This window comes from Populus euphratica, unplaced genomic scaffold (genome assembly GCF_000495115.2).
Source record: "Populus euphratica unplaced genomic scaffold, PopEup_1.0 scaffold1684.1, whole genome shotgun sequence".
In the NCBI taxonomy this organism is placed as follows: Eukaryota; Viridiplantae; Streptophyta; class Magnoliopsida; order Malpighiales; family Salicaceae; genus Populus; species Populus euphratica.
This window is the reverse complement of record NW_011501527.1, coordinates 326-28,176: the sequence shown is the minus strand read 5'-3', so window position 1 is coordinate 28,176 and position 27,851 is coordinate 326. Positions and strand designations below refer to the sequence as shown.

The 27,851-nt window shown below is 32.9% G+C and overlaps 5 protein-coding genes across 6 annotated transcripts; 4 read left to right on the top strand and 1 right to left on the bottom strand.

The window, feature by feature from the left end:
• The first annotated feature begins 55 nt into the window (after positions 1-55).
• Positions 56-2,489, top strand: LOC105118008 (ethylene-responsive transcription factor ERF026-like). 2 transcript variants are annotated; one of them, XM_011015848.1, is made up of 2 exons: positions 56-992; positions 2,139-2,489. In XM_011015848.1, exon 1 carries the CDS (start codon positions 451-453, stop codon positions 982-984), a length of 534 nt encoding a protein of 177 aa, XP_011014150.1. In that variant the 5' UTR covers positions 56-450; the 3' UTR covers positions 985-992; positions 2,139-2,489. The 2 variants fall into 2 exon arrangements, with proteins under 2 accessions (XP_011014150.1, XP_011014149.1); XM_011015847.1 differs by having other exon boundaries at positions 56-1,021; positions 2,141-2,489.
• Positions 1,583-2,305, top strand: LOC105118007 (ethylene-responsive transcription factor ERF026-like). The gene has a single exon (XM_011015846.1). The coding sequence runs from the start codon at positions 1,597-1,599 to the stop codon at positions 2,128-2,130; it is 534 nt and encodes a 177-aa protein (XP_011014148.1). The 5' UTR covers positions 1,583-1,596; the 3' UTR covers positions 2,131-2,305.
• An 8,939-nt stretch (positions 2,490-11,428) lies between the features above and the next one.
• LOC105118006 (dehydration-responsive element-binding protein 1E-like) lies at positions 11,429-12,336 on the top strand. Its single transcript, XM_011015845.1, has one exon. It carries the CDS (start codon positions 11,531-11,533, stop codon positions 12,224-12,226), a length of 696 nt encoding a protein of 231 aa, XP_011014147.1. The 5' UTR covers positions 11,429-11,530; the 3' UTR covers positions 12,227-12,336.
• Positions 12,337-13,237: 901 nt separating this feature from the next.
• On the bottom strand, positions 13,238-14,525 carry LOC105118005 (dehydration-responsive element-binding protein 1E-like). The gene has a single exon (XM_011015843.1). The coding sequence runs from the start codon at positions 14,320-14,322 to the stop codon at positions 13,600-13,602; it is 723 nt and encodes a 240-aa protein (XP_011014145.1). The 5' UTR covers positions 14,323-14,525; the 3' UTR covers positions 13,238-13,599.
• An 8,959-nt stretch (positions 14,526-23,484) lies between these two features.
• LOC105118004 (uncharacterized) lies at positions 23,485-27,513 on the top strand. Its single transcript, XM_011015842.1, has 3 exons — positions 23,485-24,583; positions 26,278-26,398; positions 26,844-27,513. Exons 1-3 carry the CDS (start codon positions 23,855-23,857, stop codon positions 27,404-27,406), a joined length of 1,413 nt encoding a protein of 470 aa, XP_011014144.1. The 5' UTR covers positions 23,485-23,854; the 3' UTR covers positions 27,407-27,513.
• The last annotated feature ends 338 nt before the right edge of the window (positions 27,514-27,851 follow it).

The window sequence follows — 27,851 nt, the reverse complement described above, 5'->3', positions numbered from 1 at the left end:
TACAACCCTCGCTATCAACTACCTGCATTACATACTGGAGAACAACGATTTTTAGCTGACCCCCCACGAAATCCCCACGCATTAACGTTTTTACAACTCAAATCTACGCAAAATCACACGTATATATTCTTTCTTCCTTGTAGCAAGGACCCTATCTACCCATAACCTCTAAATTCATCTTCTTCTAGACCTTTTCCTTCACATATAGATATATTTATATATATCCTCTACCAATATTAAATATACATAAGGCTGACCCCAACACATCCACTAACGTGCCCTAAATAAACCAAACTCACCCACCGTTAGCATTACATTTTGACCCTAATTCTTCTATACTAGTGAACCCACTTGACCCTATATTGTCACAATCTATCCCTACAAACACATGTGAAAAATATCCATCTCCAAAAGATCTTCCTCCTCGGCATTCTACTTAAACCCACCACCATGGCCACGACTTCTTCTAACTCCAAAAGGCATCCAATGTATCATGGAATCCGGAGCCGCGGTGGTAAATGGGTTTCTGAAATCCGGGAGCCACGCAAAACCACTCGTATATGGCTTGGCACATTCCCAAAGCCGGAGATGGCGGCGGCCGCATATGATGTTGCAGCCCTGGCCCTAAAAGGTAATGGTGCAGTTCTGAACTTCCCAAGTTCTGCTGGGACTTATCCTGTGCCTGCTACGGCATCATCCACTGATATTCGTAAAGCGGCAGCAGCTGCTGCTGCTGTAAAAAAGGCTGAACTGAGCTACAATGAAGCGTTAGTTGATCAACCCGGCAATGACCATAATGCCATTGGTGCTTATTTAGCATCAAGTGGAGAAGAATTTGTTGATGAGGAGGCACTGTTTGATATGCCAAATTTGCTGGTGGACATGGCAGGAGGAATGCTGCTTTCGCCACCAAGAATAACCTCGCCACCGTCTGATGATTCACAGGGAAATTCTGATGGAGAAAGTCTGTGGAGCTATTTTTAATATTGCTCCTTACTATTGATCGTTACAACTTCACGAATGGATTAATAGACTACTAGTAGCCTCAGCTAAACTATCACTTTCCACTTTAATTATCTTTCTCAGACTACAACCCTCGCTATCAACTACCTGCATTACATACTGGAGAACAACGATTTTTAGCTGACCCCCCACGAAATCCCCACGCATTAACGTTTTTACAACTCAAATCTACGCAAAATCACACGTATATATTCTTTCTTCCTTGTAGCAAGGACCCTATCTACCCATAACCTCTAAATTCATCTTCTTCTAGACCTTTTCCTTCACATATAGATATATTTATATATATCCTCTACCAATATTAAATATACATAAGGCTGACCCCAACACATCCACTAACGTGCCCTAAATAAACCAAACTCACCCACCGTTAGCATTACATTTTGACCCTAATTCTTCTATACTAGTGAACCCACTTGACCCTATATTGTCACAATCTATCCCTACAAACACATGTGAAAAATATCCATCTCCAAAAGATCTTCCTCCTCGGCATACTACTTAAACCCACCACCATGGCCACGACTTCTTCTAACTCCAAAAGGCATCGGCATTCTACTTAAACCCACCACCATGGCCACGACTTCTTCTAACTCCAAAAGGCATCCAATGTATCATGGAATCCGGAGCCGCGGTGGTAAATGGGTTTCTGAAATCCGGGAGCCACGCAAAACCACTCGTATATGGCTTGGCACATTCCCAAAGCCGGAGATGGCGGCGGCCGCATATGATGTTGCAGCCCTGGCCCTAAAAGGTAATGGTGCAGTTCTGAACTTCCCAAGTTCTGCTGGGACTTATCCTGTGCCTGCTACGGCATCATCCACTGATATTCGTAACGCGGCAGCTGCTGCTGCTGCTTTTAAAAAGGCTGAACTGAGCTACAATGAAGCGTTAGTTGATCAACCAGGAAATGACCATAATGCCATTGGTGCGTATTTAGCATCAAGTGGAGAAGAATTTGTTGATGAGGAGGCACTGTTTGATATGCCAAATTTGCTGGTGGACATGGCAGGAGGGATGCTGCTTTCGCCACCAAGAATAACCTCGCCCCCGTCAGATGATTCACAGGGAAATTCTGATGGAGAAAGTCTGTGGAGTTATTTTTAATATTGCTCCTTACTATTGATCTTTACAACTTCATGAATGGCTTAACAGCATAAAGAAAGAAGCAAAAGGATATGCATGGAAGTCACTACTGTGACCTTTTTTTTTTTGGGACTATTTTGCCTGTCCTGATGTAAGAAATGAGCAATAACAAAATGATGGAGGTTAGGATGTGAAACAAAAACAGGATAAAAAAGATAAATCAAAGAGTACTGAACCAGCGATCACGTACGTAGTGAGTTTTTGAGTTTGAGACGGAGAACAGCAAGTTAGGGTTGCATTTCTTTCCATGTGAGTGCATTGTACAATAGTCTAGCTAGCTTGTAATTAATATATTCACTAATTTTCTTGTCTCTTCTTTTTCATTATTTCGTTGTCCTGCCTTCCCTTTTCTTTTTTGAATTTGTTCTCTTTTAGAGTTAATGAGATGGACCACAATTTCTTTTACTTGTTTCCTCCGATGAAAAGGAACTTGTTGTGTTGAGACAAATTAAGCTGCTTTAATTGTAAATCAATTAGAGCCCGTTTGGTAACACATTATTATCAGTATTTTTCCAAAAAAACGTTTTTTTATCAAGAAAAGTTATTAATTTTATTTTCAATGTTTTAATCTGAATGGTTTAATATAAAGATATCAAAATTCAACAAAAAAACATTTAAAATAACATCATTTTTCATGTTTTTAGTTAAAAAAACTAAAAAGAAAAAAAACATATACATTGTATTACCAAATACACACTAATAAGTACCTTTTAGGACCGCAGGTTTAATTTCTTTACTAACACCCTTCATGCCAAATTAATTAATGAAGATTCAAATTTACAGTTTCCTCAGGACCCTGGTTTTCAATTCCTTACCAAACCAGTCCTCCATTGATAAATATGCCCTTTAATCATTGAGCCTGTAATGAAATTTATATTTGTGATTTCTACGTCCTGTACTCTTAATAGATTAAAAAAAACTAAGGGCCAATCTGAAATCTTAAGGAAAGATGGGGACTAATTAGAACTATCTTAAGCACATTTTTTCATGAAAGAACTTCAATTGACTGAGACACCTTTAACACGTATTGAAGGGAAAAGATTTGACACCTCTAGGAGTCACACGCGTCTTGAGGGCCTACAAGACTTTTTCGCCTCTTTAAGGAGACAAACATCTCTTGTCATATCTAGTGGACCCTGAGATAGATGTGTGTGCGACACTCACAATCCTACTTATTGGAACAATTGTAAAGTGTTGACCTCATTGTGCAATCATCTTGTCTCGAAATGTTCAGTGTTGATATTTTTAAAAATGCATCTCAATTTTAAATTTTAAATTATTAAATATGATTGTAATAATAATTTTATATTATTCAGGTTTGTTTTAATTTTTATTAAGTTAAAATAAAGAAAATTAAAGTCATGATTATTTGGCTAATAAAATTTTGATGTTATAATAAAAAAATATTTTAATCTAAAATTTTAAATTGTTAAATAAAAATTTAAAAATAATTTTATATTTTTACAATATTATATAAGAATGATCAGTACTTATAAATAAATCTATCAATGAAGGTCTGACGATTAAGATACTGTTATATCTGAGTGAGAACACAAGTTTGATCCTCAAGAAGCACACTCAGTAGAAGAGGCTTCTACAGACCCCAAACAACACTAATCTCATCTGTTAAAAGAATGTGAGATACCCGTATAAAAATTAAAAAGAAAAATACCTATAAATAAATCTAAGAAAAAAAATATTGATGTTGTTATTAGCTAGCATGTCTTTTTTACCCTTTCATGTCATGTGTGAGAAGTCTCTTAAGAAAAAAAAAAAAAAGAAAAAAAAAAGAAAAGGGGAATACATATCTAAAATACTAATGTTATTAATTTCACTATTAATTCTAAATTTAATAACCATTTCACATAGGTGACATAATATCCGATAAGATGCTTATTCAAACCATAACCATCATTTAATTAATTTTAGAGTCAGATCAAAGTATATCAAAAAATAATGTTTGTATCACTTGTATGGCATATCTAGACTCTAATGAAACCCTAATTAGTTTTTTTACACCTAATTAAGTGTTTTCACGATTCTTTTCTTGCTAACAAACAACAAGGGGTGGTCTCTTAGACAAATTTAAAAGAGAAATCAGTAGTGTGGTTGTGAGTCGGCCATGGAATCCAAAAGGGTGCCTTTAATTGTTGAGAAAAGTCATAGTAATTAGTATGGCTAGGCATGTTTTACTCATGAAATCGAAGAGAAACAAACAATATTTTTTTGTGGCGCTAAACATATATCTGAATGAGTGTATATATATATATGACACAAAAATTATGAGCCGAAATTCCCCCTGTATCTTTGAATGAGCAGGAGTTAGGTTTGACAAAAGGCAAGACAAGACATGGCCGACATTGCATCCTTGGCTGTCTTCACTTCACTGTCATGGCCTGGCTGGTGATGCGTCTCTCTCCTTGCGTCCTTCTGTCTCTCGCGAGCGCATACATTGCAATACGCGTGCAAGTTTACAAACACACGCATACAAGGAATTCCGTCACACAACCTTGATCGAAACATTGCGATACGTGTCATCTATAAAATTGACATCTATGTTTCTGGCTTTTTTGCTTTGGTGATGCTCTCTAGCCGACTAGACTCTGTGAAAACATGTCAAAATTAACTGGACAAAGCATTTTTTAATCCTATAGATGCAGTAGTTCATTTTTCAATAACCCAATTAATATCCAGTTAGACAAGGTGTTTTTAGTCTCCAATCATTAAAACTGACCAAACCCTAACTATTAAAAAAATACCAAGTGCGTGCTATGTTCTTTCAGCAAGCACAGTGAGTCCGTTCTTTGACTTGCTTTAATTAGGTTCTATAGTCTTAGTATTGTGATAGTGTTTTTCTCCAAATTATTTTTATATTGCAATAGGGCATGCCTGATAGAGATCTGATTAGGGAAACTGAACGAATAATTAATCATGGCCATTCCATTTTGGGTAACGTGGAAACTTAGCTACCCACTAGCTAATATTATATATATTAGCAATACGAAGGTACAATTAACCTGGCTGGTTCGGTTCTCAAAAGAAGAGGAGGGGACAAGGATCCAATGTGGGAGACACAAAATTTTATATCTTTCTAATTGGTTTTTTTGTTATTTTATTTAAAAAAAAAAAAAACCTTCTTCCTCTTTCCCCATCGGCCCCTCTGCAGAACAGGTTTTTTTTTAGATTAATATGGATGTTCAGATTAGTTTCTGTGTACTACGATTAATTTTATGGGTCTTGAAATTAACAATCATGTAAACCTCCAATTGCCCTTATATAAGCAATCAAGGACTCAAACCTGAAATCACAAAAAAAAAAAAATCATTTAATTTCAAATTTTTATCACTTAGCCACCATCTAGATAGTTAATAGCTAATGGTCCATCAAAGAGTTAGTTGTCCATAAAAAATGTGCCTCCCATTTTTACTAATATCATTATGTTCTTTTGGTTTGTTAGCTATGATGATCGTTCCTTCTTTATCTTTATCTTTTATTCTCTACTTGTTAATTGTCCATGATGATGGATTTCAGTCACTTTTCGAACTTCAATTTGACAGTCCATGACCCCAGGTCTAGAATTAAGATTTGACGCGAATTTATGTAAATAGTAATTAAGGAAATTTTCGGTGTAAAAAATATTTTTGTAGAATCTTTTGGATGATCTCTGTGATCTTATATTTAATTAAGATATTATCTTAAAGAAACTATTATAATTTATTATATTCTCAAATTCACTAACTTGAACACAATTCCGATTGCATTAATATATGTTTATATCTTAATAGTACAAATTCTTCATTTTATTTTGTCGATAGCTAGAGGCAAACTCAACCTATAAGGACATAAGAAAAGCAAGCCTTTAACTATAGAAATGCATACGAATGGCTTGGGATTTGCTTGGTATTATAAAATAATAGTATTAGTAAAACAATGGTCGTGTTTTTTAAAAACGGTAATTGTACTGAAAAATACCCACAATAAAACCACTTTTCTTTATTAAAAGCAGTCATGCATGCTTTAATTCAAAGCAAAGCAGTTTAAAACAATATATATATAAGACTATTAAAGACTATTACTTTAAAGTAAGCTCTTGATCTCTTTAATCTCCAAGCTCCTTGTATAAGAGATATACTAACTATTGGCCTGAAGAAAGTGATATAGTGTATCTAATTTTAACAACTCATGAGCCTTATAATTTAATAAATTATAATCATGATTTATTCCTGAGGAACACCTCCAGATCTGTGTGCGTCTGTGTGTCTCTGTGTGTGTAGATGATTTGTGCGGTCTTAAATTGCTTTAAACAACCATCGAGCCCAAGCTAAGTTATAGGCCTAGTCTAGTAATTCAACCTCTGAGTTCGGAAACATCACGCGAAGGAGCAGTCCACTTGCTAGCCCACAGTCCCCAGGCCCTTTCCAGTCTAGCTGTCCAGTCTAGAATCAAGATGTTTCCTTCCACTTTCCTTGGTGATTTCTACGAGCTTTCCAGATTCTTGTTATTACGGCGGAGCGAGGAGTCAAGATTTAAATTTTATGTTTTTTTTGTTTTTTAAGAGTTCCAAATGTAAAATACATATAAATCCCTAGAAAAATCTATATTTTCTCAGGAACCCGGGCTCCCCTTGTCTCAGCCCTCGGTTACGTCATTACATATTCACTGGTTCTTAACTTGGTGGATGTTTTAATTAATAATTATAGGTATGTTAAAGAGCTGAGATATATTATTCTTATCATCTTTTTTTTTTTATTTCTTGGTGGGAAATGAGGGGCTGAATTAATGTTAATGTGAAATAAAATGAAAATAGTATTAGATAATTGGGGTCTTATAATTGTATATCATTCTCAAATTCTCGTATCATGCAAAATAAAACTGGACTAGAAAATGCCAGCGCTATTCAACATTAAAAAATAAATGCTCAGTTCACTTGTAACTTCTTAATAACATCGTTAAATTTGATTAAACCCTTGAATTTTTAAATCTTTTAATTTTTTATATTTTTTTATAGCTTTGATTTGATATTGTTTAAAAAATAATATATTAAATCGATATGAATAAACGGTTGAATCATGATCACTTACCTCGTACCTCGTGATGTAAGTACAATTGAGCTTATTCACGGTTGCCTGGAAATCTTTGGAGTGAATGCCGTAAACGAAAGCTTCGAAGATTATAAATAAAACGAATACAATCAAAAGGAATCACAAAAAGGAACATCCGGCAAAAGAGCCATTAATTGTATTTTTACAAAGGAGGGTAGTGGAATAGTCAATTAAGGAAGTGTAATTATAGTTTTTTTTTAATATTTTTATTTAAAAATATATTAAAATAATATTTTTTATTTTTAATATCAGTAAATGATTTAGAAATATTAAAAAATATCAATTTAAAAAAATTAAATTAAATTAAAAATATTTTAAAAATATAAAAAGAAACAGCCAATATAAAAAGTATAAGCAGTCAGTTCACAATTGTCTGTCTACCTTGAGTTAATTTCTCTGGTAAAGAGAAGAAGCAAAGAGAAATAAACGTGATGTAAGGAAGATGCTATGTAAAGAAGTGGAGAATTCCAAGAACAGTGTCCTTGCTGATCCTTAAGTTGTAGTTCGAGATTGAAGAAACATGAGCCTTTGTTGAATTGAAACGACAATCATAGTTACTTGTCGATTTTCTGTCTTTTCTCTTCCTCTCACCTCTACACTAAATAATAAACAAAATTTGTTAGGACTTAAAATAAAATTTCACTTTGTTTTACACTTTTATCGCTTTGTTGAATTTTTTCTTTCTTTAAATTTCAGAAATTGATTATTAATTTGGTCATAAAAGTTTGTGATTGAAAAGGAAATTGGGAATAAAATTTAAAATAAAAAAAAATGTGGATTGTTGCTGTGAAAAGCCTTATAGTAAATTTTCTAATTGGAACAAGTGTTGATCCCGTGGAAACTCATGCACGTTGCTGGTTTCAATCTTCAACACTCCGACACGTACGATGGCCACACTGGGCAGACACAGAGCCCACGCACACCCCACTGTGAAGACTAACAACCTAGAATGAACATCAGTCGAGGCGGAGTCCTTGTCTTCGACTAATGGTATTAAAATTCAGCGATTATAAATATCTAGGTAGTTGGCTAAGTGGTAAGAACTTGGAATTAAAGGGTTTGCTTCTTTTATAATCTCAAGTTCGAATTCTTGGTTGCTCATATGATGGCCACTGGAGGCTTACATGGTCGTTAACTTCAGGGCCCGTGAGATTAGTTGTAGTGCGCGCAAGCTGGCCCGAACACCCACGTTAATCTAAAAAAAAAATTCAGCAATCACTAGGTAATAGCCCAGTGATGGGAGGGTTTGTTCCTTTTTTCTGTGTCTGGATTCGAGCTTTACCATGTATGCTTGTAACCCCTGCGATATCTTATTTGTTTATTGGACTTGTAGAATGTTCAGTGAACCATGGGGATTAGTCGTAATGCACGTAAACTTGTCCGGACACCCTCATATAAATAAAAAAAATAAAAAATTCAGCGATCACTGTCGTTTATCAGCAGCCCTCGTTTATTCATGCAAGGGATAAGTACGGGTGGCACGTGGGTAGCCTTGCAAGTTTCTTTCCTTATTTTTCTTAATGTAATCATGTACGTGTAACATTATCTAGTATATTTAAAAAAGTTCGTGTGATAACAATTCTCTTTTATTGTTCATGGGAACACTGAATGAGGTTTTTTTTTTCGTTTTTTCCTTTTTTTAAAAAATTATTCTTTGATATTTATTTTATTTTTATAATTTTATTTGTTTATTTTTTAAAATTATCATAGTTTTAAACAAATATTCTAATATTTAATTTGTACTTCATTTTATAAAAAATTATTTTTATTATCATATAAATGAAATAAAAATAGCTGGGAAAACAATTTTTTAAACTTAGTGCATTCGGTAACCAAATTATAAATTTAATAGGCTAAATAGTAAAATTTAAGTTGATTTAATATATTAAGTATTTTAATATTAAAATAAAAATATTTAATTATTTTAAAATTAAACTATATTTTTATATTTTTATATTAAAAATATTTTTAATTCAAACCGCAGTACAGTAAACCTTCATAACAATATGGTCGAATTGAACTGGAAGGAGATTCATTTAGTATTTTATAACATGTCATGAAATTATATTTTAATAAATTCATGTAAAGAATTTTATGTATTTAATGATCTTATTTTAAAATCATGTTTAAAAACATATATTATTTTTTAAAATTTCATTAGTAATTTATATTAATTAGCAATATTATATATGTGCGAGTGCGATTATTATTTGTTAAATAACTCTTATTATGCATTTCAATAAAAATATATTATATAATATGAAAAGATGCTCACATGATATTAATTAATAATTGTCATGTATAGTAAAGGTGATCATTTTTAGTTTAATTTGATTTTTATAAATAAAAAATAATTAAATTAAAATTAAAAAAATAAAACCAAACTAAAATTAGTTTAAACTAACCAATTTCAATTATACAGGGTTTGATTTTTTAGGATAAAAACCAATTTAAACCAGTTTGGTTAGGTTTTTTGGTTTAGCTCGGTTTTTTCTGTTTATTTCTGATTTTTTTGGTTTGGGTTTGGTTTTTTTTTTCAGTTTTAGATTTATAAAACCAAACCGGTTGATTTTTTCAAAATTTTAATCCGTTTTATTAGTTTTTTTAATTATTTTTTTCCAGTTTTTTCGGTTTAATTAGTTTTTTAATTTTTTTGGTCGCTCCTGTCATGTAGTTATAATTACATGTTAAAATTTAATTTAATTATAAAATACAATTTTAAATTTTGATTGATTTTTACAGGTTTGTAATATAATATTATATTGATAATTACTTATACATTAAAAACTTAAAGAATTTTTTATTTATAAATTAATATTTAATTAAAAATGAAGATTAAATAATTATATTGTATTTTATATGCTTTATAATAACTATATAAATTAATAAAATAATAAACAAAAAAATGAATTTTTTCAATCCTATTCAAATGAAACAAAAATTATTAAAAAACTAAAAAAAACAAATTCATTGTTTAGCTCTGTTGACAGGAACAATACTCTTTTTTAATTCAATATTTCTTAAAATTTTTATTTTTATTTTATTTTTATAAAACAAATTTATTGCTTGTCTTTTTATAGAATATTGTTCACTATAATATTATTTTGTATTTTTATTTTAATTTTAAATTTAATATTTGATTTATTATAAATTAACTTTTATAATTTATTTTGTTTTTTTATAAGATTATTCAGGTTCTGTGATCTTAGTTGCGGTTTTAATATTTTATTTTAAGTTGACTTGAGATTTTTTATTATATTTTTATTTGATTTTAAAAATTTCACCCCCTTAGCTTAATTATTTTATACTAGGTTGTTTTAATTTTATGATTTAAATAGTTGGTTTGGTAAATTAATCAGTGTAAATTAATCAGTGTATTTTATTTGAATTTTTTATTTAATTTTATTTTTTAAAATTAATTTGTTAATATTAGTTTGAATATGATTTATTTATCATAATTTATTTTAAATTATTTTTTAATAAAGTTATTAAAGTGTCATAATTAGTACATTTAATTTAAAAGGTTAATTAGTCTAATATTATATTATGTTATTTTAATATTTTTTTAAAAAAAATTATTTAAATAATATTTTTACTATTTGTTTGTGTGAGGAACTTTTAATACTGTCAAATCAATCATGTCATTGTAAATCAACAATCATATATTTTAATTTTTTTACTAAAAAATATATTAACATATCTGATAAGTATATAGCCACTGCTTTATATTACTTTGACTCGCGGCATAACGAGTGAGAACAAGTAGTGTGAACTAATAGAAGTGAAGGCTCGCAAGCATTTGACGACTCCCTTGTTAATGCATTAAATTAAAAGAAGGAACTGACGGGGAAAAAAGAAACATAAACGGATTAGATATTAAAAAGACACGTGGAGCTTCAGGTGTGAAACAAGTCATCAAACACGTGCCGTTGTTGAAGAAGTTCAAGAAAATGTTACTTCGTGGTATAGGAGGCATACGACCCCACCTGACACACGTGGTTAACACATTATCTGCTCAGCTAAGTAAAATAGGACCCACCAAGACCAGTCAAAGTGTGTACAAACTGATCCCGTGTTCGTGTTCACCTCGTATCCTCATCCACAAAGATCCTAAGCATATATAGCAGCGGACAATCTCACTTCAGTTAGTTAAAATAGCAAACCGGAATCTCAACACTCTCACAAGTCATTCATTATCCGTGCCCAAAAGTTCAAAGCGGACCCATAAACCCTATACAAACATCACTAGTTCTTAAAAAATGGTCATGGGAGGATCAAATTGCTTCTCACCTGACAAGCAAGAATCATCTTTATCATCTTTACTATCCGATAGTAGCGGTTCTCAGCAGGACTCGCCCAGTTCGAACGAGAAAGTCTTACTAGCAACAAGTCGTCCGAAAAAGCGTGCAGGGCGGAGGATATTCAAGGAGACTCGTCATCCAATCTTTAGAGGTGTTAGGAAGAGGAATGGCGATAAATGGGTTTGCGAATTGCGTGAACCAAATAAGAAGTCACGTATTTGGCTAGGCACATATCCTACACCCGAAATGGCAGCCCGGGCACATGATGTAGCTGCTTTGGCGTTTAGGGGAAAATCAGCTTGCCTTAATTTTGCGGACTCGGCATGGAGGTTGCCTGTGCCGATTTCAAATGAGGCCAAGGACATCAGGAGGGCAGCAAGTGAGGCAGCAGAGTTGTTTAGGACTACAGACTTTGGTGGTCAAGAAATGGAATATTTCAGGAGGGAGGACCGTGGTGAAGTTTGTAGTAGTCCTAATGATGACATAAGAGATTTGCCATCTGAAAATGTGGGGTATATAGACGAAGAGGCAGAATTTAACATGCCAGGGTTGCTTGCTAATATGGCAGAAGGCCTTCTACTCTCTCCTCCACATTATACTGGGGACTGGAATGACGGGGAAATTGATGCTGATTGGTCGTTGTGGAGTAGTTAATTTGACGTGTCAGGGTTTTGTGTATTTTTCTCTTCTAGCTAGTTACAGAAATTCAAATTTTTTGGAAAATGTTTGATCGGAGGAATTAATGTCATGGGATAAGTAGTGTGTGCGTGTGTGTATAGAAAACAAGCTGACAGGCTCGATGGCTATTAAACATCAGAGCAAGTCTTGATATATTGGGCTGAGTGTAACTTCTTCATATACAAGCTTAATCAAGAAATTCAGAACAAGTCGCTGAGATAGGTGGACAGAAGAATAACATTGCGAAGAACTGATATTTCTCTCTCTCTCTCTCTCTTGTGTATCGACCTAGCAAGCTATGTAAAACATTTTGAATTTTCGCTCAGGTGCTCTGCTAATCAACAGCCGACAAAGAGATGTTATGGTCGCGAAAGTAAAGCTGGTTCTTTTATGATGAACATATATAACAATGTTTATATAGTTTGGTAGATTATTAATGAACTGATATTTGAAAGTTTTTTTTCATTAATAATAAATGAAGAACAAATAAATCACTCTTTTTATAAATTTAGAGGAATTATTGTTATTTGAAGAGCTGATGGACATAATTAAGATGCCCATTTTACATAATGATTTGGATGGCAAGTAAAATCTTTGAAATTCTCAATCTTGAAATGCCTCTACAGGACTAGATTGCATTCATACATACAATTGAGTTCGGATCATCATATATCAATAAAAAACAAGTCATGCTATCATATCACATTACGGTAATGAAAAATCCAAAATCACTAAATGATATATCAACTTTCTATATCCAACAAAAAACCAACCACCGGACTTTTTATCTAAAGTGAAAAAAAAATTGACAAATAAATAACATCCGATTCCATATATACAAGATTTACTTGGATCTTGATAAAATTAAATGAATAAATAATCTAAAATTATGAAAAAAAGAAAAGGGAGAGGCTGCTGTCGGGGCTCGTCGGCAATAGCTACGCTGATACTTCAGATAAAACTAGATTTTTGGAGTATTTTTAGAAGGAAAGAGGGGTAAAATCCTTATGTAACTAATTACAGGTGGGTAGATACCGGGGACAAATGTATTAGATAACATTTAAAATTGTTATGCTTATAGGTTGAACATGTTCTTTTACTGGATATGCAATAGGGCGTGCCTGAACCAAGCTCTTCTACCTGATAAAGGGTTATTTATTTTATGTTTCTTGTCCTGATTAGTTTCAGACGTAACGGCGGACAAAGGGACAGGGGTGTCTTTCTTCCATTTGCATCATATATTAAAATAAAGGCTCTATAGAAGTATGGAAAAATAATGTAGAACAATTCGTTCACATGTAAAGCTAACTGCTAACTATGGCACTATATGTACTAATCTAGAAGTTTGCCTAATAACTCCATAACGACAAATCAGAACCATTCTCCATATGATCCAAGTCGTTGCAATCATTCCTTACATAACGTGGAGGAGAGAGTAGAAGACCTTCTGCCATGTCCACGAGCAACCCTGGCATGTCAAGCACTGCTTCCTCGAAGAAGAAATCATTTTCTTGGAAAGTTTTGCAATCATCGCTGCAAACTTCACTTGAGTAATCCTCTAGCACTGCATTGCTATCTTGTTGTTTTGCCGGATGACCTCCAAACTCTTGAGGCCTAAATAATTCTGCTGCCTCATTTGCTGCCCTTGTGATATCCTTAGAATCCTTCGAAACTGGCACAGGCAACCTCCATGCTGAATCAGCGAAGTTAAGGCAAGCAGATTTGCCTCTAAGTGCCAAAGCAGCAACATCATGAGCTCGAGCTGCCATTTCTGGTGTAGGATATGTTCCTAACCATATTCGTGACTTCTTGTTTGGTTCCCGCATTTCACACACCCATTTGTTACCATTCCTCTTCCGAACACCTCTAAAAACCGGGTGCCGAGTCTCCCTGAATATTCTGCGGCCAGCGCGTTTTTTCGGAAAACTTGTTGCTAGTAAGACCTCTTCATCAGAATGGACAACTCGTCGAGACGTGCTGCTATCGGAGAAAGAAGATGCTTCTTGCCTGTCAATGGGCATTGAATTTGACCTCAAAGGATGTTGATCAGAGAATTGGCAGAAATTATCCATTCAACAAGAACTGAAGGTTTCAACTTTTGAGAGGGGATAGAATGATGGGGTGAATTTCTTTCTTTCTTTCGTCTGTCTGTCTGTCTGTCTGTCTGGGGAATTTCTTTTTTGTTGCTTTCTGTGGGTTTCGAAGGGGAATTGAATGGAGTGAAAGGCTTCGGTTTTGGAGACAGGGGGTGATCTAGGAAGTGGTGATTCGGTTGCTCAGTCAGGTGGGATAATTATACAGGCTTTGTGTTTTGAAGAGGATATTCATTGGTGGGGCCGTACACGGATTCAACTTGAGATGCCAGTTGGAGACCCACGGTTCACACCAGGGCCAGGAAGCTCCAAAGTGGAAAGTGATGTGATGGTCGTTCTGCCCTTTTGTCTCTGCCGCAGCTTCTGCCACCTCATTGCTTACAATTAACCGCTGTATCATACTATCTACTCCTATGCACGTGTTCTCTTAATTCAAAGGAAATAACACGTGGATCTTTTCCAATGGTCGATTGGCAGCTTCATGTCGCCCCTCGTCACCCGGTACTCCTGCTTCTATTTTGAGTTTTGTTCCTGAACTACCGAGTGTGGAGAAAGCGTCTCCTCAGTGTGTCGACTTCGTATTGACTGGGAACTCTTGCTTCTAGTGGTGTAGCGACTAGCAATGTCTGCATCCAGCGAATTTAAAACTTGTTTACGTGGTCAACTGATTAAATTTTAAATTTTTTTAATTATTAATTAAATTTTATAAATTTTAAGAATATTAAAAACTTATATAATTATTAAATTTAAAATCTATAAAATAATCTTAAAATTAATTAAAATATATACAATTTAGTTCAAATATTCATATTAATAAAAAAATTATTAAAGGCCAGTTTGATATTATTATGTTATATTATGCCGTGATTATTATACTCTCTTATGTTATTTGGTGTTGTGAAATAGAATAAAATAGTTTTTTTTATAATTAATTTTTGTGTTGTGCTTGTAAATGTTTAAAGCAGTTAATTATTGTTTGATTACATTTTATTATTGTGTTTTTGAGATATTAAAAAGGATTGTAGTATATCAAGAATATTTTGATACATATATTTCAATATTATTAAGAAAATTTATAACCCTTATGATGGTGTATGTATTTTTATGGGACCGATTCTTAAATTTAGAAAACTAAAAACATAAATTAAATAGGATTATAATATTTATATATATAGACACATCCTTTCAATAAAAACATTTATATAAAAAAAGGATTTTGAATGAAGTTGCATAAATCACCGGAATATTTTATTTAAAAAAAATAGAGAAAGTTGTTTAAAAAAAGGCACAATTGTATATTTTGTTAGAAGCAGGAAATACTCTGTATATTTAAAAAGCAAGTCATGGGATTTTCACTGAGTAGAAGTTACTATTCATTCTCTCGCATGTATAAATTGTGCAAAGAAATTTATTTTTTTACTTTGATCCTCAAATTTGGTTTTTCAATAATTTAGTTTTAGTTAAAAACCAATTAATTTTGATTTTTTATAAAAATTTAAAATTAAAAAATAAGGAACCAAGATGAAAAGGGAGTCAAATATGGACAACATGTTATAAGTTTCACAAAAGATATATTTTGGCTATTGAACTTAAAAAATAATACAGATTATACAATTTTGATATTTCAATATTTTTTAAATTTAATTTTTATATAAAAATTATTTTTTTTATTTTTTAATCCATGATTGAGAGAGGATAATAATGGATTATTGGATTTCAAAGATAAAAAGAGAAACATGTTATTGACATCAATTTAGATAATTTAAATAAGTGATATTTGTGTGAAATAGTTTCATTTGATAAAGAGAATTTATATTATATGTTTTTTTAATCTTTAAAATTCATAAAAAAAAAAACATATATAAACTTGGATTGATTTTTAGTTTTGGGTTGATTTTGGTTTTTGAATATTTTTTAGATTTTTTAGGGTTATTGATAGATTTATTATGATTCCTAAAATATTTTATAAGTGTTTAAGTTAAAAAAAATGAATTGAAATATAAATTTAAAGATAAAAAAAACTTACAACTTGATGTGATAGAAACTTGGACAAATCATATAATATCATATCATTCATTCTAGTAAAAATAAATAAATAGCCAAGTTATGTGGAGGCTATCAAGATAGGCGATGCGTGTACCCCGATAAAACAGGCAGCTAGGATAACTAAATACTAATTTCAGATTAAAAGCACAATAATTAGAACTATCTGTTTCATTTTTACAACAATTGTACGGATCAGTGTTATAACAGTAGTTCTTTAATCTGGTGTATAAAGTAAAGCAAGTGTTAGTTTTTGATTTGGAGTTGGGAACAGTTGTGGTCCCATGGAATTATTCGATCCTTCTTTAATCAAGCATAAATAAAACATGCTTGAAAACAAATTAAAAAGCCAGCTTAAAAGTTAAGGCCATGAAGTGGGTTATGGGACAGCATCAATCTCGTAACGTAACGTAAAGGGTGGGATAAGCTGGACACTAGGCCCAGCCTCAAGACCCACTTCAAGGTAAAAGTTCCACGAGGAGAAATGTTATGGCAGAAAGCTTTTAAAAACAGCTGATTATATTTTAATATTTTTTATACAATTATTTTAATAATTCAATATGTTTGGATTATGTAATGATGATTATCAATTAATATAATATTAAAAAATAAAATAAAATAAAATAAACTTAAATAAATTCATCAAACTTGTAATATGTATTATAAAACCATAATAATTTTATAAAAAAGAAATTAGTAAAAATATAACATTATTACATTAAATAATATTTGTACAAATGCACAACAATAACGTTTTTGTAAGAAAAATACTAAAATAACTTTTTTGTTGAGCTTTTCTCCATTAATATTAAAAACAATCTAAAAGAATTTAAATATTAAATTTTTATTTTTGACTCTCCATTTATCACTTGGGTTGGAGTTGATTTTGGGTACAATTTGTTTTTATGGTGTAAAAACTATTTTTGAAAAAAATATAAATATTTTTATGTTAAAATATTTTTTTAGATGTTTTAATATGCTGATATTAAAAATATTTTTTAAAAAAATTAAAAAAAAATATTATTTTAAAATATTTTAAAATAAAAATCATTTTTAAAAAAACCCACTAACAAAATATATAATCCTTGTAATCATTCAAAATAAACACCTCTGATTACTAGTTTTGTTTTTATTAATGCAAGCCCATATCCTTCAAAACACATATAATAAATGTGTGGAACGAGGCTAGACCCAGGGATAGCGAGAAGCACGTGGTCGTCGCAGCAATCCGAGCTAGGCGGTGCACAAGTCCAAGCTTGTCAACTATTGGGTTCAGACATTGTACCTTACTCAGTGTTGATCCATACTTTAGAGAAAATGACTGGATCCATAGTATTAAAATTTTAATGTTTTCATCAGTCTCGTGGTTGTTTATATAATAATGATTAAAAATTTATATAATTATTAATTTTAAAATTTATAAAATAAATCAAAGTATGTATAAGCTGATCCAAATATTTTAATTAAATTTTTTTTTTTAACATTTGATGATGCAGTTTTATGCTCTCTATATATTTCTTATACCCTTATTTTTTGCATAGAAATTTTTTTTTCACAATGCTAATCCATTTATTAATATTTGTTCAGAAAAAAAACTCAACAATAAAAAATCAAAGTGTAAAATAATGGCACATTCTCTCCGGTCTATCTACTCTTTTTTTTTTCTTACTCTAAAATCCCTATAATTCCAGCAATTTAAGTTTTGGTCTGAAAGTTAATTTCTTAGCAATTCAGTTTCTGAATTTAAAAAATAAAAAAGAAAATCACATAACAATAACATAGAAAAGAAAAGGCAGGTGAAGAGTACACCTTATGATGATGAAACTCGTTATTTATTATCTCAATGAGTTCTATTTGATAAAATATATTTTATAAAGATGGTTTTTTTTTTCCTTTTTAACATGCCCGAACAAGTAGACTGGATTTGATTTAGATTTGTTAATTCGGTTGATTTTTTTTAGGGATGTAAGTGTGATTTAGAATTGGTGAATTGTTTATGAAAGTTTTTGTGATGTTTTTAAATAAAAATAAATTAAAAATTAAGTTTTTAAGTAAATAATCCTCCCCTTAATTATCTGCCATCACAGGTAAAACAAAAAAAAAAAAACTTGCATAAAATAGCCAGTAACAGGCTCTGGAGCCTAAGATACAAAAATTTGTAGCGGAACATGTGGAGTCCATGAGTGTATTTTTCTTCTTTTTTTCAATGAGTAGCGGAGCATGGACTCCTAATGCAAAAAAAAAAAAAATTAAAAAAAAAAACCCACGCCCAAGCGGGCAACTTTGCTCACCGGTGTATGATCTTTCTTTTTATTAAGTTAATCTAATAAATCTTCATTTTATTATTTTAAAAAAAATAAAATATATGGTGATGGATTTTTTAACGTTAAAACCATGTTTTTACTCCAGGTCACTCCTAGACGATTTTTTTTAAATCTCGAAATGGGCAAAAAGTCATGATAAGAGGTTTCCCGATTGATCTATTATCTCGGGTTTAACTGCAGCCCATGCACTTTGTTTACATGAAAGAAAAAAAAATCAAATCACGTATGCATAATTATCTAGTTATTTTACTATTCTTCTTCATATTCATGGTGTCATCAGCATGTAATAAGTCATTACAAAATGTTTTTGTGAATTTTTTATTTTTTAACTTATTAGCTAATAAGGTAGTGTTTTTAGACTAATTTGTTTATCTTCTTTGATTTAGTCGTAGAATAGGTTATTTATCCACACTACTCTACGTAAAAATTTTAATCAAATATTTTTAAAAAAATTAATTTTTTTTTAAAAAATCATGTTAAGATTAATTTAATATAACTTTATCGATTTAATAAGTTTAAAAATAACCTAGACAACCAGAAAAATAAATAGAAATTTCTTCAAGAAACATACTTTTCTTAAGAAATACCAAGACAACAACATATTAAATCGGTCATGTTTACCTGGGTTAATATGTAAAATCCATGACATGGGTCTTACAACTTTGATAAACTCATATAAAACAAATCAAAAAATATTTTTAAAACTCAATTCTCAATGAATTTAATGTTAGAGGATGAAAGTAAAAAATAAAAAATGATAAAAAAATAACCCGAGTTTACTCGAGCTAACCTGCCAAATTCAAATTATGAAACTAGAATAACCTAATAGAAATAAGATAAAAATAAATTATGGATCTCAATTTCAATAAACTCAATATTGAATGATGAAATTGATAGAAAAACAACTAAGAATTGAGACAAAAAAAAGAGACTTGTGTCAATATGAGTTAACTTATCAAACTCATCACTTGGATCATTAGACTAAGATAACATCATAGAAAGCAAGTCAAAATAAACTATAAATTTTAATTTTAAATCAACCCAATATTGAAGAATAAAATAAAAAAAAGAGAAAAAAATCAAGTCGCCAGGTTAACCTATATAAGCCATGACTCGGGTTGTCGCACGTGTACGGCGTCTCGGCGAGTTTTCCACCTTTATCTGCAAATATTGTATATCTATCTAGCAAATATAAAGGGATAAGAAAATATTGTCTTTTGTTGGTAGAAAATGGATTGGGAGTCGCCACCTAATATTTTGGTCACTAGGAACTCTAACTGATCTTAGAGATTGGGTACGAGGACTGGTTGTGTAAAGGGAAGGTATTAGCACCCCAAATACGCCCTACCTAAGGTAAGCTGCATTGTTTTATTATCCGATAAAATTCAAGGTTTTTTTCGTGTTTTCTAGCTATTGGTATGGTTTAAGAAAAGTCCTCCTCGGTAAGGAGATCCTTATCTTATCGGGTAACTCTAACCTAAACACAAGAATTTAATTTTCAGAATACATCTTACGTATAAGATCATAACCCTAGATATTAAAAGAAAACAAAATTATTTTTTTGTAATTTTTGAAATATTGGCTTAGTTCTCATGGCTTAAATAAACTGGTTATTAAAGCCAAAATGCATGCTAATACATATATTTTTTTTGAAATTTTCTTTGTTTTATGAAAATATGATGAGATAATATATATATATATATATATATATATGTCGTATGTATGAAAACCGGGTATATTAATACCAGATTTGTATTTTTACAGTATAAAAATACAAATCGATATTGATCAAAATATAGTAACAAAATTATCAAAAATCATAGATTCTTTGAAGAAAATTTTCCGGATGGGCCAGACCCGGCCCAAAAGGAAACTGGGCCAAAATCAACCCAACATGTAATAGGCCCCTTTTTTACAGGGCTGGACTCAGCCCAGCCGTATGGGCTGGGCTGATGTTCCAGCCCGCAACAAACAGTAACCGGGTACTGTGCATGTGCACAGTACTAGTGAATTAATTAGCAGTTACTGTGCACTTGCACACAGTACTGCTAATTATCTTCTTGCTTGCAGAACGTGCACAGTGCACGTTGTGCATGCAAGAAGACGATCCTAAACAATGATGAGGATCCTAAACCGTGATGAGGGGGAGAGAGTTACCTGTGATGATGAGCTGACGGTGGTGCTGGTGGTCGGTTTGGTGGTGGTGTTGCCGTGGCGGCTCTTCCTCTCCCCTGCTGCGTTTTCGCGTGACTTCTTTCCTCTGTTTTCTTTGTTCCCTCTGTCAACAATATTGCTCTTCCTTTACTGCAGCAGCTTTGTGGAGGTGCTGGTGGCGACGGCCTGGGATGTGGCTTGGGCGGTGGACGACTTTTCTTCTCTTGTTTTTTTTTTCAGTGGTGCTGCAACGAGGGGAGAAGATGGTGGGGCTAATTAATGACGATCCTTGGCGGTGTTGGTGTGTTTGTATTTCCCTCCCTCTGTTTCACAGTTTCTTCATCTTCCCTCAGTTCTCCTTTTGTTTAAAAATTCCCCCCTCTCGTTTAAAAAACTGTCCCTTTCTTTTCGTTTCCCCTCCCCTCTCCTTCCAACCAAAAAAAACCCCCTTGTTGAGGCTATTGCGCGTGGAGAGCAGGGGAACGACCTTCTGTTGCGCATGGGAAGCAAAGGAGACACCGGGTGAAGTCTCTAATGGAGGCGTGGTGCTTTAAGTTTTGGGAAAAGAAATAGTGTCAAAATGACACTATTCAGTTTTTTTTAATTATTTATTTTTATTTTTATGGGGTCCGAAATGGGTTACAACACGGGTCATAAAATTAAGATAACCATATAAAAATAAATTCAAAATAAATTATGAAGCTCAATACCCAATAATATAATAATATAATGTTAGAGCATAAAATTTAAAAAAAAAACTAAATTTTTTTAAAAACACAAAAGAAAGAAAACTAATTCAATAAATAATATTTTGTGAGGATGAGAATAATAATTTTCGCTCCTCTTAGTTTTTGTTAAATAAATATTTATTAGTTTATGTTGATCTAATAACATGTTTAGACGGATATAACATAAGATAATGCAATCAATAAATATGTTATGTAATGAAGTGCAATTGTGTATTACATAGTGAGAGAATATTTATGTCTGTGTCCACCAATAAATACAGTAAAAACATATTCATTTAAAAAAATTCACCAAAATATATCCATGAAAATATTCCATTGATGCAAGCATTTATATTTATCAATCTTCTACCAGCGGACATAATACTCACCCGTCGGAGCCAAAAAAAAAAAAAAAACAAAGAAAACAAGAAGAGATATACCGAACTATGTTTTACATGTAAAATTCGTATTCAGTGAGCTTCCAATTCATGCAACTATGAAATTAATTAACTAGGGCAAGTAATCGTGGTCAGGACCACACTATCATGCATGGGTCCTGTTGGGAAGACCATACCCTAGCCAGAGCTAAAGAACTTCAAAATTTGCGAAGTACTCATTTTGTTTTTTTACCTTTTGCTTTGGAGAATAGTTACACGCATACATACTCATCATGTTGTTTCCTTCCAGGTTTGCAAGTGGAAAATCGAAATCATGATCATATGAATCACCAGGCACGCGTGCCTTGTTCATCTTCAAATTATTTCGTACATTATTAGTAAATTATTTCTAACTTTGAAAGAAAGCTTACTTCCATTATAGAACCGTTTATCCATAGCCAACTTTGTTCTGAACAAGCAAATTCTTAAATGATTAGATCGCAATTAACTATGATTCATAATATAAATAAGGTTAGTTACCAATGTAACTCGTCATTATTTTACTGTTCTCATCTAAATCTAAACCACTGGATTGAAAAAATATTAATGATGACACTTGAAACATAACATATTATATATATATATTAAATACGCTTTTGTTTCTTACAGGACAGCTATCTTGTCCTCTATGGGTGACGAGGTTTGTCGCCTCGTGGATCTATGTATCATATGGTGATGATAAAGAGGAAGTAGCTAACCGTTAATGGAAAGCTCCCCTGTCCCTGCATGAAAGAATCTTCCATTAATTAGTTATCAGAAAATCGAAGGCCTCAACAAAAACTTCTTCAGACCTTCGATTGCCCTTCGTCGAATAAACAATTAAACAAGAGGAAAATCTAACAGCTGATCATTTTTCGCGCTTCCACTCTTCTGAACTTCAGGACAAGTCACACGTGCCAAAGAGCGTAAGAAATGGGCAGTCAAACTACTATCATTTTCAAGATTTTTCAAGGTCAACTAGTGGTCATCGAAACCATATTTTTAAAAAAAAATTATTTTTTTTTTAATGTTTTTAAATAGTTTTCCTAAACTTACATACACTTCAAAATAAAATCTAGGTGGGTGCCTTTGGCATGTTTCAAAGAAAGATTAAGCACCCCTGTTTACAGTAGCATACGTGTTTCTAGCTTGTAACCCCATGCAGTCATAACTCTTAATATACTAGGTTATTTACAAAATCCAATTATAGTTCAGAATCATTTGTACATGATACTTTGATCTTTTGATAATTAAATGATTTCAAAAAATAAAAATCTCAATTAATTAATAAATAAAACTAAGGTCCTAGGATGTAAAGATAAAGGTATTTATGAGAAAATATATGTACAAAAATACAATTTACTATCCACATGCAAGTTAACTAGCTAGGATATAAAGTACAGCCAGTTCATAAAATTCAAAAAATGCATTAAATACACAAACCAAAGCAATAAAATAACCAAACTTAAGATTCAAAAAAACAACACACCAGAACAAGAACCATCCAAGCTTCTTCTACCTCTTCAAAGACTGAACTCCCTTAACTCTTCTCACTCTCTCATTGAGATCTTCACCCTTTGGAATTGGAACCTACCTCCCTCTTTCTTTCACTTCCCCACCACCCTCCCTCTGTAAGTTTTAAGTGTCTGCACTGCTAAAAAGCTGTCGTCTCATAGCTGGTGAATTTATGCAACCTTCCTACATTTCCCTCTTTAAATGCCTCTTTGTCTCTTCTTGCAGCCTTTTCTCTGTATCTGTCTCCCATCATTTACTTCAGTACTGTTTAAGATTTAAATCTAGCTAGCTTGATCATTTTTCTCAACTTATAATTAATTCTCAATTGACAATGGCCTCTAGCTCTTCTTCTTCTAAGCAAAAATCATTTCCGATTGAAAGATCAAAACCCTTGATGCTCAAAGATTATCTTCTTGATGATCAAAGTTCATGCTCATCCAACGGCTTCAAGTCATTTCCTCGTCGTCGATGCTGCACAACAGTCCGGCTTCTCCTCGAAATAGACCTCAAAACCAAGCAGCAGCAGCAGCAACCAAGGCAGATTTTCAAAAGAAGTAAATCAAAAGCAGCTTCTACTACAATCTCAGCTCTTCAAAAAGCGTCGGTTGCCGTTATGAAGGCCGTTAAACTACTCCCATTCCCCTCACCCAACTCCACCTTGAGGTCTCCGCCACCGTCAAGAACCAGGAAGGGACTCTTACCTCGAAGTATTTCACGGAAGCTGTTTAAGAAGAACTTTTGGAGAAAAGCAGCTGATCAACATGGTCAATGTAGAGAAAGCAATGAGATCAGAGGGTGGAGATTGTTCGGTGAGTTCTTGGAGGAACAAGATAAACTGTCCGATCAAATTACAAGCGGAATTTCAACAAGCTTCAGCAGTAACAGTAACAGTAACTGTAACATTTGGACTACTGAGAGTGAATATACTGTTGACAGTGGTAATTCTACGTGTAACAGTTGCCGAAACGACTCCGTTTGCAATAGAAAAGATTTAATAATCAAGGAAGTCAGCGACGGAGTGAGCGTATCAGGCGGTCAGGATTCCATCACAAACAGGAAGGTTAGTGAGAAAAGTTTGTCTTTAAGGTTTCCAGTGTACAATTGTCTGCCGGTGGATTTCTCCTATAATTGGTTGGTAATGGTATTGGTGGTTTTGCTAACCTCCAATAAAAAATTGACACGAGTTTAACTCCTATATTCTCTTCAAAATCGAGTCAAGAAAATGTGATTTCTTGCAGCATTTTAATTCCATACGCGTAGTTTACTTCTTGACTGGAAATTTGAGTCTGCAATCAGGATCAAGAAGTAGAGTCAATCTTAAGGCGTCAAGGCTAACTTGAAAATGCCCTAAAAAAACCCTAAAAAAAATAAAATTGAAGGGGATATTAGAGAGTTACATAAATATGGTAGCTGGGGATTTTTGGCATTTTCATGTGGGCTTTTATGGGGAACTGGATACGGTGCATCTCGGGAACTTGGAATTAAATACCATGGAGTGCTTCGAGGCCTCCGATACCGCTGCATGATGTCTACTTTGCGGCATCTACGGCGATGAAATGAGACGGAGTATTTAGGCTTCTTCATGGTATATGGGACTGTATATACTATATAGTTTATCAAATATTTATTTTTTTTACTATTATTTGGCATGGGTATTTTGAAATTTAGTCATTAGGTGCGACCCAATTTCACTACTTTTTCCGTCGGTGACATGGAGTTTTGGTAGGCTGCTTGGAGAATAATGCAGATATTGATTTTTTATATATATAAAGAATGTAGAGATAGGGTTTGGTGGGCTCGTAGTTGGACAATTATGAATTCTAGGGAAGTATTAATCTACGCTAACAATTGGGATTATTAAAATTAACTGAATAGCTGGACAGATGTCTTGCTGTTGTCTTGCGGTTGGTTGACTTGGCCAACTCACCCAGTCTTGGGATTTGCCATTCTGGCAACAATTGTTTCCTTTTTCTTTTGTCTTGCAAAGACAATGATTGATCGATTTTAGCGAAATTACAGTATGGTGTTATAAAAATAATAGATTATATTATATGGTGTGTTAAGGCATTGTTATCCAAAATCTAATGATTTGTTCCGTTAATTTTAAGAGACGGGGGGGAGAATAGACTTGCATCTTTATTTGTGTTTTGGTTAATATTTATCACCCATGTAGTTTTCGGATGTTTAAATATTAATTTTTAAAATATTTTTATTTAAAATAATATTTTTAACATTGACATATTAAAATAATCTAAAAATAATTCATTTAAAATTAAATAAAGCATTACATATATTTCAAAATTCAACCTAGCTGGATAAATTACAAGTCGCCAAAGAAAATAATTCAATTCATGTATAGGTATGAGGAGTCAAGTACTGTAGTGAACTCTGCCCAGGGGCACTGGAAAGTATGGGCAATAAAATGACAAGACTAGGATTACCCAGTTTCGAATTATTTGAATGCATGGACATGGCGAATTACCCGAGTGTCGTGGACAACAGTGATCATGTGACATTATTATTTTGTTGCTTTCAAAATTATATCAAATCAAATTAAATCATTGAGAGTAGGGAATTGAAATGGGGCATCCAATTTTATGATGGACTTTCGGATATGTACCAACTGCATTATTTACTGTAATTATCGAGTCTGTCTCCAGAGACCATTTTCCTAGTTGCGTTTTAATTTCTATCGTAGAGATGCTTGCTACTTTCATGCATTAATACTTAATAATAGCTCATGTAATGCAACAGGAGTGGCCAAATGAGGAGGAGAAGGAGCAATCCAGCCCTGTGTCAATTCTGGATTGTCCATTCCAGGATGAAGAAGAAGAGATTGGCTCTCCTTTCCAACGTAGTCTTATCCGCGTGGAAGGTATCCTTCTCTCCATCTCCTAACAACTCTCTGTCTCTCTCTCTCTCTCTCACACACACACACACACAGTTTCCACACTTTATGAAATTTTTGATAAAGAGTGGTGATTTTGCGATTAGGTGACCTGCTAGACAGGAACGTAGTTGCCTCTTCTAGAGCGGTGATTTTGCGATTAAGTGACCTGCTAGACAGGAACGTGGTTGCCTCTTCCATGAAAACTTCTAAGGCAACTAGAGCCAAGTTATGGGCCCTTGAAATAGGGTCCAGAGAGGAGCTTTGATAGGATGGGACCGAGCTCTATTAACCCACACTAGATATAGCTACGTTGTGTAGCCTAACTAACTAAAGATAATGTGAACAAGATTTTGCGAGTAAAAATAAAATTGTTATTGTTTACCAGTTGGGATTCATATTTTAACAAGATTTTGAAATATGTGATCAACAGGAACTAAACAGAAGCTTATGCAAACGATCAGAAGGTTTGAGAGCCTGGCTCAAATAGACCCTTTAGACCTGGAAAAGCGAATTGCAATGGCAGAGTTGGAGGATGAATCCCCCGTGCAACATTGTTCAGTGTCTATCCACGGTGATAATGAAAACGATTTCAAGGAAACTAAAGAAAATGGAACTGAAAAGCATGCACAGGAGCTGCTTAAGCATGTCAAATCGACAATAAGCTTGGCGTCTGAGGCAGATAGTACTCTATTGTTGGACTTCTTCAAGGAGAAAATTGTAGAAAATAATGCAGTTGGAAGCATGGTTGGATCATATAAAGAATTTGAGCAGGAGCTAAGGGTAGCTCAGGAATGGATTGATGGGCAGCCTAAAGAAATGTCTTTGGGGTGGGAGATGGTGGAGAGGAGGCATGTCTACGTCAAGGATATGGAGAAGAGTGGGAAGTGGGAAAATGTGGATCAAGGAAAAGAAGAGGTTGCTCTAGAATTAGAAGTTCAGGTCTTCAATTCCTTGGTGGACGAATTCTTACTTGATTATATTCTGCTTAATTAATGTATTAGTAGACTGTTTAAATTAAATCCATTTGTTAATTATTGGATCACTCAAGGTTGTTTCACTCATTTTGAAGCTGGGCAAATTAGATGAAATGATTAAAGACACCCTGAGGCAGTCAGAGCACCAACTTTACGTTGGAGAAAAATAAAAACTCGCACAGATTTTAAATTTTGTGGAATGATACCAAGTTCTTCGTCGAGTTTCCTCGGGATTTTGTCTCTTCAATCATGTACTTATAAGTGGCTCAACATAATTTCATGCCTGCGCCTGACCGAGTCTATCAAAACTTTTGTATATCAGCTATTTGACATTGCGAGGCCCTTATGTTAGGGCTTAGAATTATAGATTTCTTTTCTTCTCTTTAACCGAAAACGAGACAAATTAACATTATAAAAAAAACTAAAATCCTGTGGATTGAAGTCGATATATATATATATATATC